General features: G+C 39.6%; 1 protein-coding gene across 2 annotated transcripts in view; it reads left to right on the top strand.

Moving 5' to 3' along the window:
* LOC133580422 (protocadherin-15-like) overlaps positions 1-11,989 on the top strand; it is an 888,230-nt gene that overhangs the window by 524,467 nt on the left and 351,774 nt on the right. For both annotated transcript variants that reach the window (XM_061934831.1, XM_061934743.1), the window contains one exon: positions 3,170-3,263. In XM_061934831.1, coding sequence (XP_061790815.1) covers positions 3,170-3,263 — 94 coding nt within the window. The remainder of the gene's footprint in view (positions 1-3,169; positions 3,264-11,989) is intronic.

The following is an 11,989-nucleotide window of genomic DNA, read 5'->3' as shown; positions in this document are numbered from 1 at the left end:
TTAAAATGTAATACTCACTTATTCTTCTCTTGTTTGATACTTCACATTAGTTTTGGACAACACCACAAATTTGGGTATCAATCCGATACCAAGTAGTTACAGGATCATACATTGGTCATATTCAAAGTCCTCATGTGTCCAGGGACGTCTTTCCAGAGTTTGTAAATATAATATGAACTTGAATATGTTTTTGTGATGCTAAAAAAATGTCGATGTAATCATATTGACTAGATACGCTCTTGTACTTGGTATCATTACAGTGGATGATAGGTGTAGATCCACCAATGGCGTTTGTTTACATCCAGGTACGGTGACGCCGGTGAGCTAATAGTATCGCATATATACATATATATATATATATATATATATATATATATATATATATATATATATATATATATATATATATATACACATACATGCATACATACATACATATATATATATATATATATATATATATATATATATATATATATATATATATATATATATATATATATATGTATGTATGTATGCATGTATGTGTATATATATATATATATATATATATATATATATATATATATATATATATGTATGTATGTATGCATGTATGTGTATATATATATATATATATATATATATATATATATATATATATATATATATTTATTTATATATATATATATATATATATATATATATATATATATATATATATATATATATATATATATATATATATATATACCGTACAAACCTAGTATGTATATACAACCACTTAAAAGTGAGATATCTAACACACAAAGATACTTTTTGTCTCGATTGTCCTTCTCCCGACCAAAGACCGCAAACGCCAGATTACTTCATGTCTAAGATTGTTGTGGTCTTAGGTCTGTTAGGAGTGAATTTGTCCCTTTAAATTAGCCCTAAAACGGGTCGGGCCAACAATATCAAAATATATACGAGCAAAAACTCAATTCCAATTTATCCTGGAACATGGTAAAAATTCACAAGCACATATTTTTGTATCTTTTTTGTGTGAGGTCTATAACAGATAAAAAAAACTATATTTTATGTGTACCAGCCTTAGGAGCAAGGTAGAGGTCTGCGTCTTCACTTGGTGGTCTTTCATGTTCAATACACAAGACTTGAAGCAGTTCGAGAAGATCCGACATCCTTTGTGCAGCAGTGGGAACACAAACACTCCAAAAGTCCGCCAAAAAAATAACTTTTACTCAGTCAACCACAAGGCAAACACGGAAATATTCTGTGAGCCTTGACAAAAGTCCTTGGACACCATCGAAGTCAAAATCAGTTTCTAAGATTCCTTATGATTGACGGATGAGATCTGTTTAGTTCCCCTCTTGCTTGTTTTTCCTGGAAGTTGTTTGTATATATAAGCATGTACTAAGCTAAGCTACAAGTTACTCTTGATTAAATATAGCTAAGCTACAGGGGAAGCTATCCCCGGAGAATTGTAACAAGCAAAAGTACACTATATTGCCAGAAGTATTTGGACACACATGGGCGAGTCTGGGTTTGGATGTTGCCAGGAGAACGCTACATTTCGGACTGCATTGTGCCGAGTGTGAAATTTGGTGGAGGAGGAATTATGGTGAGGGGTTGTTTTTCAGTAGTGTCGGAGGAAAATGGTCAGACGTGCAAAGGAAGGGGTTAAGAATTTGAGCCGATGGAGACATTTTAAGCTTTGGAGGTAGGTACAATCTTAGAGAGGGCGTGTGCGTACCTCCCTCTCTTGGCACCGGAGAAGGGGGTGGACCAGAGAGCTTAGTTTCTGTTTCGACCACCAGAGCTCCTCCTGTGACTGTCAAAAGTGGGTATAAAGACGCTTCCGGCTTTACGTCGTAGGGCGGTGGCTTAGTCAAAGTCTGGGTGGGTCGTTTGAATAGTCTCGCGCATGCGCGACATGCTCGAGTCATGTCCTTATCTAATTCGCCTTGTTCCCCCCCCCTCCGTCTCTCCCCGCGGACTCCACCGTCACCAATAGCAACACACACACACACACAAGCGAGCGCACACACACGCACAAGCACACACACAACCAGCCGCACATACACACACCCACAAGCACGCGTATGCTCTCAGCAGACACACACACACACACACACACACACACACAACCAGCAGCACACACACACACAAGGAAAAAACTGCACGGAAGCTCTTTCTCTGCGTTTCACTTTACCATAAAACTTCCAGTTACTTTTCTTAATTTACCAAACATTTGAGTTCACGACTTTTCGAGTATTGTAAACTCCCTCTTAACCCTTTCAAGAAACGTTCTCTTCGTTCTAATTTGGTGGAGGAGGAATTATGGTAAGGGGTTGTTTTTCAGTAGTTAGTTCCAGTGAAAGGCCGTTTGAATGCTCCAGGATACCAAAACGTTTTGGACAATTCCACGCTCCCAACCTTGTGGGAACAGTTTGGAGCAAGCCCCTTCGTCTTCCAACATGACCGTGCACCGGCGCACAAAGCAAGGTCCATAAAGACGTGGATGACAGAGTCTGGTGTGGATGAACTTGACTGGCCTGCACAGAGTCCTGACCTGAACCCGATAGATCACCTTTGGGATGAATTAGACTGAGACTGAGAGCCAGGCCTTCTCGACCAACATCAGTGAGTGACCTTTTGGAAGAATGGTTGAACATTCCTATAAAGACACTCCGCAACCTTGTGGACAGCCTTCCCAGAAGAGTTGAAGCTGTAATAGCTGCAAAAGGTGGAGCGACATCATATTGAACCCTATGGGTTAGGAATGGGATGGCACTTCAAGTTCATATGTGAGTCAAGGCAGGTGGCCAAATACTTTTGGCAATATAGTGTAGCTTGCTACATGTGTGGTAGTTCTTAAATCTACCGTCTTCCGCCTGTTCCGCAGTTGAGGTCTTCACCGTATCCCTGGCTAGGGGGCAGTCAGGTACTAGGCCTTTGCCAAGGGCCACCTGGGGTAACAGTAGTAAAGGGGTTAACCTCCTAGAGGAGTCTCCACTGCCGGATGCACTTTAACGTCATGCCCAGGACATAAACTTACACTTACACAACACTTACACTTTTTGTGTACCTGTATTGTTGTGTGCTTAAACAATGTTATCAAAGATACACAAAGCCTTGCATTGGACATTTTGGGGCTTCAGTCTCATATATGGTTTTATACTCTCCGCAGGATTGGACTTCTTATTCTGGAAAAACCTCTGGACCGGGAAACCACGGACCGCTACAGTCTGGTCGTCACAGCCTCGGATGGCAACCCCGGAGGGGTAAGGCACAATATTTTACTTTTTGTCACCTTTTTTTTATTCTAACAAATAGCCATTATTTTACATCAGTTGGTTGCTCATTTAATTGTGATGAGTCAGTATATAAATGGTAAATGGGTTATAGCTTTTTTCTACCTTCAAGGTACTCAAAGCGCTTTGACACTATTTCCACATTCACCCATTCACACACACATTCACACACTGATGCCATGCAAGGCCCTAACCAAGACCCATCAGGAGCAAGGGTGAAGTGTCTTGCTCAAGGACACAACAGACGTGACGAGGTTGGTAGAAGGTGGGGATCGAACCAGGAACCCTCAGGTTGCTGGCACACGGCCACTCTCCCAACCTCGCCACGCCGTCCCAGTATATATGTAAGAAGAAAGTAAATACATTATATAAAACGATTGTTCTCTATATATTGTCCTTATTAAAGGCTTAGTGGCCACATGTGTGGACAGCACCTTTTAGCTCTTATTTCCATTTTTGTGTACTCTACTGAATTGGGGTCTTATGGCCACTTATGTGGACACTTATACTGCCATCTGGTGGTGTCAGAAGAGTATAACATACAATGGAATTTTGAAAAAAATAAAAATAAAAAAAAATAAAGAATTAGCATGTCACTAAACATGAAGTACACATTTGTGTACTTATGGACTAAGTACATCATTTCAAAAGTTGATTCTTAGTTTTTATTCTAATTAAAGTTAAAGTTAAAGTTAAAGTACCAATGATTGTCACACACACACTAGGTGTGGCGAAATTATTCTCTGCATTTGACCCATCACCCTTGATCACCCCCTGGGAGGTGAGGGGAGCAGTGGGCAGCAGCGGTGGCCGCGCCCGGGAATCATTTTTGGTGATTTAACCCCCAATTCCAACCCTTGATACTGAGTGCCAAGCAGGGAGGTAATGGGTCCCATTTTTATAGTCTTTGGTATGACTCGGCCGGGGTTTGAACCCACAACCTACCGATCTCAGGGCGGACACTCTAACCACTAGGCCACTGACCAATAAGGCCAAATAGCAAAGAGAAATAAGAAAAGCATGTCAACAAACAGCTTGGGCCTTAAGAGGTTAAAAAAAGCATTAGCATTAAGAGGTAGTTATTCACTCCAAGACAAAATAATGTCATTTTTTTCTACAAACCGCATCGCAATTAGTTTTGCATATATTTGATATCAGCACTTTAGTCATCAACAATTGTATCATCTGATAAATGCACATTGTAACAGTGTAGGTCTGACTTCGTAGGGTTGACGGTAGCCTATCTAGGTAGCCTGATGTTGACGAGACTGTGATTGGATACTCACTTGTCACTCCAAAGTGAGTATCCAATCACAAGTTGCAACTTAGCATGAAGCAGGAAGTGTTGACCCACAAAGAAGGAGAACAAAACGTTGATTATATATTTGCCAGGCCATTTTCAAGAAGGATATTTAAAGAGAAACTACATCTTGTGAGACGACGTCAGCGATGAAATCAAATCAGCAGAGTTGAATTTTACTCATGAGGAGAGACGTATGGGGCTGTACACTCAGTTACCGTTTCCCCCTACGCTTTAAGGTACAGTCCCACATGCTCCTCTATTTATTCGAGAAGTCCCTAGTTAACAAGCAGCCCCAGTAGACACAATACATGATTATTTAGAATGGAAATGTGCCGACACTCGTGATCTCGCCCTGTCTCCGTCCCGTCCGCGCCGAGGTACTCGATGTCCGTCCTTGGCTGTCAGCAGGAAGGGTCTGGAAACAAACTGCTGACACGAGAGAACTGGCCAAGCAAGATTACAAGTTGTGTGCCTTTGCACAGATAGAAAAGTATAACTTAAGCACAATTGATGATAACTATAGCAACGGCCTTTAAGCGTAAGAGTTGTGTGATAACTTATACATAATTATTCTAACAAAAACCCCCCAACACACTTGGATTGGGGTGTGAGAAGATCAGGGTTTGTGTTAAAATAACCACTTTTGTCAGCACAACTAATAACACACACTGCAAAAAACTGAAATCTAAGTAAGATTAAATATGTCAAATAAGGGTGATATTTGCTTGTTTTCTGTCTGATAAGATAATTCTTCTCACTGAGCAGATTTGATGTTAGAGTGTTTTACTTGTTTTAAGTGTTTTAAATGATCTCAGTAAGATATTGCAGCTTGTTGCTGAGATTTGATGACCTATATTGAGTAAAACATGCTTGAAACTAGAATATCAACTGTTGCAAAGCTGTGTCATCAACACTCACAAGTATAAAACTACTTTTTTAAAGTAAAAATTTCTTATTTCAAGCATTTAAAAAAAAAAAACATTTAAAGGGAACATTATCACCAGACCTATGTAAGCGTCAATATATACCTTGATGTTGCAGAAAAAAGACCATATATTTTTTTAACCGATTTCCGAACTCTAAATGGGTGAATTTTGGCGAATTAAACGCCTTTCTAATATTCGCTCTCGGAGCGATGACGTCACAACGTGGCGTCACATCAGGAAGCAATCCGCCATTTTCTCAAACACCGAGTCAAATCGGCTCTGTTATTTTCTGTTTTTTCGACTGTTTTCCGTACCTTGGAGACATCATGCCTCGTCGGTGTGTTGTCGGAGGGTGTAACAACACGAACAGGGACGGATTCAAGTTGCACCAGTGGCCCAAAGATGCGAAAGTGGCAAGAAATTGGACGTTTGTTCCGCACACTTTACCGACGAAAGCTATGCTACGACAGAGATGGCAAGAATGTGTGGATATCCTGCGACACTCAAAGCAGATGCATTTCCAACGATAAAGTCAAAGAAATCTGCCGCAGACCCCCATTGAATCTGCCGAAGTGTGTGAGCAATTCAGGGACAAAGGACCTCGGTAGCACGGCAAGCAATGGCGGCAGTTTGTTCCCGCAGACGAGCGAGCTATCGACCCTAGCTTCCATGGCCTGCTGACATCAACTCCAAAACTGGACAGATCAGCTTTCAGGAAAAGAGCGCGGATGAGGGTATGTCTACAGAATATATTAATTGATGAAAACTGGGCTGTCTGCACTCTCAAAGTGCATGTTGTTGCCAAATGTATTTCATATGCTGTAAACCTAGTTCATAGTTGTTAGTTTCCTTTAATGCCAAACAAACACATACCAATCGTTGGTTAGAAGGCGATCGCCGAATTCGTCCTCGCTTTCTCCCGTGTCGCTGGCTGTCGTGTCGTTTTCGTCGGTTTCGCTTGCGTACGGTTCAAACCGATATGGCTCAGTAGCTTCAGTTTCTTCTTCAATTTCGTTTTCGCTACCTGCCTCCACACTACAACCATCCGTTTCAATACAATCTGTTGAATCGCTTAAGCCGCTGAAATCCGAGTCTGAATCCGAGCTAATGTCGCTATAGCTTGCTGTTCTATCCGCCATGTTTGTTTGTGTTGGCATCACTATGTGACGTCACAGGAAAACGGACGGGTGTATATAACGATGGTTAAAATCAGGCACTTTGAAGCTTTTTTTAGGGATATTGCGTGATGTGTAACATTTTGAAAAAAACTTCGAAAAATAAAATAAGCCACTGGGAACTGATTTTTAATGGTTTTAACCCTTCTGAAATTGTGATAATGTTCAAACAATAGAAAATATGTATTCATAAAGTAGTACAGTTGGCACAGTACAGCAAACGGAAAGTTAATATTTAAACATTTAACATGTGACATTTCAAACAATTTTGAACAGAAATAGTTCATGCACATTCAGATAAATTCTTCAAAATTACAATTAAAAAAAAAATTTGGCCAGGGGCCGGGCTGTATATATGCGCACTAATTGACTGAAAGAGCACGCACTTGGCGCGATGATGTCATGTTGTCGATGGAAAAATGCATTTTTAGACAATATGATTTGCCTGAGCGGCTAGGAGACCCCGAGAGTAACAAGCGGTTGCCTTGTTGTCTTTCCATTAGGAACAATAAATTAGTTTTTAGTATAAGTTTGCTGGTTTCAAGAAATGTAATGCCGAGCGCATATCGTTATGTCAAGATAATGGCAATAGTATTTACTTAATTTAAGAATATTTTCCAACATATTGAGCATAAAGCAGGGCCTCACCTGCCATCATTGAAAGAAAAAAAATGTAAAAAGAAAAAAAAAAAAATTAAATTGTTAAATGTATCCAGAGATTATACTATAAAGTTATTTTCCATTTAACTTCACCAGTTTTAGATTATTTGTATTCAAAATCACTGAATCTTCACATTTGCCGTTCAAATACTGAGAAGAGACGGTGCGGTGATCAGCAGCCAGTTGAGGCACGTCACTCAGTGCCTCAACATGGATTGCGCAATGACTCGGCTAACTGCTGGCCTGCTGTGCAGTGAGACCGTATTGCTATATGAATTATAATATACATTTCCATAGTTTAGTTAGCTGAGGTATATAATGTACAGTGTATTTTGTCAACAACTGTATGTGTGTAACGTATTTCTTGTGCTGAGCGATCATAAAACGGCTGCGAAGACGCACTGTGTGAGGCTCGCAGTAATCCCGCCTCCTGGTGGTAGAGAATGTACTCCCGCCGTAGAATGCACCCCCTGACGGGAGTGTCATATCAACTAAAGCCCGCACTTAAACTTTCCACGTGCAATATTGAATCTATTTAAAAAAGTTATTTAATAAAAAGCCAAAAAGTGCAAAAACAATAATGTTCGTGTTGGAGGAGTTGTGAATGACTGCAGGGACACAACATTAGGTACACCTGCAGACTGCAGCACGGATTTCATATTTCATTCATTCACAACTCCTCCAACACGAACATTATTGTTTTTGCACTTTTTGGCTTCTTATTGAGCTGCTGCATTTTTTGGTTGGGTTGTTTATATCTTTTGAGTAACTTCTTCTACATTTCTAAAAGGGGAGGAATGTAATAGAGTGATCTATGTTTGTCTTTTGCCATCTCCTGGTTAATGTTGGCTATAGCGTACTGTGGTTACTTTTTGGTTGGCCAACGATTTACGTGGTGTTGCGCACCTGACGTCAAGTGTCTGTTCTGAAGTCTACAGTAAAGAGACGTACTTTATCACCTCGCCTGGTTATTGCCTCCAACCCAATATATTACATAAAGGTAAGACCATAATAATGTTTTTTTTTTATTAAATGTACTTTTTTGCGTGCTACAGTTTGTATGTGTAAAGTTAAAGTTAAGTTAAAGTACCAATGATTGACACACACACACTAGGTGTGGTGAAATGTGTCCTCTGCATTTGACCCATCCCCTTGATCACCCCCTGGGATGTGAGGGGAGCAGTGGGCAGCAGCGGAGCCACGCCCGGGAATAATTGTTGGTGATTTAACCCCCAATTCCAAGCCTTGATGCTGAGTGCCAAGCAGGGAAGAATGCTGGTATGAGCTTTTAAACATAACCCGTTAACTGCTGCCAATCAAATGGTGAATAAGATACTCTTTAGGGTTCATATGTTTGTAAATCTGACTGTGATGAAGTCAGTGCCTCACCAGCCATCAACCTCACCGCACGTCACTGGCATAAAGGTCTCATTATTTTTTCTACCAATAAAAGTGCACTTGTTATTAGTGAGAATATACTTATTTTAAGGTATTTTGGGGTTCATTGAGGTTAGCTAATTTTACTTGTTTTGGAAAGTCTTGACAAGCCAGATTTTCTTGTTCTGTCGGCAGATAATTTTGCTTAGTTCAAGTAAAATACACCTCATTTTTGTATTTTTAGGGCCCGCATGGCCCATTGCATAAGGACTCCCACAGGGAGTCCTTATGCAATGGGACATAAGGACCTATTGAATTTGTAAGGTTTTATTCTTTATTCTTCCGCCGCCACATTAAACTGTAATTTGACCCACTTAACATGCTTCAAAACTCACCATATTTGACCCACACATCAGGACCTGCGAAAATTGCCTTTTAAAAAAAAAAAACGAACCACAAAACTCAAAATTGCGCTCTAGCGCCCCCTAGGAAAAAAAAAACTAGACTGCCTGTAACTCCCACTAGGAAGGTCGGAGAGACATGAAATCACATGTAGGTCTGACTTAGACCTACATTTCATAATAGTACATTCTCGGGCTAAAATCAACAGGAAGTTGGCAATTCCCCCTTCAAGACAAAAAAGTACTAAAAACAGTCACTTTTGCCTCTTTGAGCTCTAATTTGGCCCCCTTAACATGCTTCAAAACTCACCAAACTGAACGCACACATCAGGACTGGCAAAAATTGCGATCTAATAAAAAAACCGAACCCCAAATCTAAAAATTGTGCTCTACCGCAATTTTTTAATAAAACGCAGAAAAAACTGCTCCTCGGAAGAAAAAAATGACAAAACTGCCTGTAACTCCCACTGGGAAGGTCGGAGAGACATGAAACACTATGTAGGTCTCACTTAGACCTACATTTCATAAATTGACAACCCCCAGCAAAAATCAACAGGAAGTTTGCTATTCCCCCCTTCAAAACAAATTTTTTGTAAAAACCGGTCACCTTCCTTCAAAAACGAACTCCTCTGAGCGCGTTTGTCGTTTCGCCTTCAAACTAACACAGGAGAGAGATTGAACCCTTGTGATTACAATGACAGAAGCGCTTTTTTTTCTAACTGCTCCGGTTTTGATTTTATGACCCTTCAAAGACCCGCTGCGCTGATGCTGCTGCGCTGCTGTTTTTTTAAGATGGCTGCTTAAAAGCAGGAAGCACCAACGTGCCCACACAATGCAGACAAGGTAGGTACACTAGACAAAAGTCTTGGGACACTTCAGACTAAAAGTAGACAAAAGTATTGGGACACTTATGACTATCACTGGACAAAAGTATTGGGACAGTTAGGACTAGCACCTGCCAAATACGCGGGCCCGACCAATGCTGCTTGCAGCTTTAATTGTTATTGTTTTTGAACACTGACTTTTTGCAATGCGGTCAGTGAACAATCAGTCAGAAAAGAGGATAAGGTCAGGGTAACATTCTGCATCAAATCATTTTTATTCAAAACAATCAGGTGAAAGCTAAAATATGAGATACGGTGTTGACAAGAACGTTTACAGCACTGATAAAAAAAAAGTCTGGTACTCAATCTACTTGAACAAATATGGCAACTTTTGCATCGTTTTTATGTTGGGTACATTAGTTTTATAATTAAAGTCTGTTTAATGTTGAAGGCGTCAGGTCAACTTGACTACTCTCAGAAGTGTGAGTTCAGGAAAAGTAAATTATTACCAAACACAGTTTTAGTGTTGTGTTGTTGTACTGTTTATGTATTTGTTGACTATTTATTTATTGTGGGCCGGGTGTAGGCCTTTGCGAACCACGACAACCTGAGGGATGAATAAAGTTGTTTGAATAATGAATTGAATTGAAGCAATTGATGATTTTGCAGAAAAGTCCAGTTTTAGATTGCACTTTTGTTAATGTTAATGCCAGTTGTAGAAAAAGACGGGTTGAAAAATCTGATCACTACATTGGTATTACGTTAATTACCTGCTGTTTTATGTACACAACTGCTGTGTTATCATAACTGGAACTGTTCAGATGTTATTAGGATGATGCAAAACAATGATGAAATAGTTTATAATAATAATAATAGATTTAATTTGTAAAAAGCACTTTACATTGAGTAAACAACCTCAAAGTGCTACAGTGTATTAAAAAAATAAAATAAAAAATAAATATAAATAAACACTAGAACAGCCAAATAGCTAAAACTAGTATGCATATATCTAAAAAAAAAGGCTTATTTAAAAAGAAGGGTTTTTAAGCCTTTTTTAAAAGCATCCACAGTCTGTGGTGCCCTCAGGAGGTCAGGGAGAGCGTTCCACAGACTGGTAGTGGTGGAGCAGAAAGCCTGGTCTCCCATTTACAGCATTTATAGAAGAGGGTTTTGTTTTTTTTGTGTGTTATTTTTTTTTTTTTTTTAAGCACGGTTATTAGATCCTGTGAGGAAGGATTTGTGCAATTTACATTGGCGTCATTGCATTTCATTTATATTTAGGGGCAAGGGATAGGTTGCCCAGGGCAGTGTTTTTCAACCACTGTGAGATTATCTAATTTCACATATTTGGGTTAAAAACATGTTTTGCAAACCAATTATAGTCTGCAAAATATGTGTTGTTGTTGTTGAGTGTCGGTGCTGTGTAGAGCACGGCAGAGTAACCATGTAATAGTCTTCCATGTCAGTAGGTGGCAGCCGGTAGCTAATTGCTTTGTAGATGCAGGTAAAAAAGGTGTCTTATGCTTAAACCAAAAATAAACAAAAAGGTGAGTGCCCTTAAGAAAAGGCATTGAAGCTTAGGGAATGCTATGTAGAACGAACTGGCTACAAAGTAAACAAAAACAGAATGCTGGACGACAGCAAAAACTTACTGTGGAGCAAAGACAATGTACATCCGAACATGGCATGACAATCAACAATGTCCCCACAAAAAATGATAAAAACAACTGAAATATTCTTGATTGCTAAAACAAAGTAGATGCGGGAAATATCGCTCAAAGGAAGACATTAAAACTGCTACAGGAAACTACCAAAAAAAGAGAAAAAGCCACCAAAATAGGAGCGCAAGACAAGAAGTAAAACACTACACACATGAAAACAGCAACAAACTCCAAATAAGTCAGGGTGTGATGTGACAGGTGGTGACAGTACACCTACTTTGAGACAAGAGCTATAGTGATGCATGCTTGGTTATGCTTTAAAGACATATCCAACAATTGCGACGACGACTTTTTACTGTCAACTGAGTT

The sequence above is a fragment of the Nerophis lumbriciformis genome, linkage group LG02 (genome assembly GCF_033978685.3).
Source record: "Nerophis lumbriciformis linkage group LG02, RoL_Nlum_v2.1, whole genome shotgun sequence".
Classification (NCBI taxonomy): Eukaryota; Metazoa; Chordata; class Actinopteri; order Syngnathiformes; family Syngnathidae; genus Nerophis; species Nerophis lumbriciformis.
The sequence above is the reverse complement of the archived record's forward strand: the minus strand, read 5'-3'. Positions and strand labels throughout refer to the sequence as shown.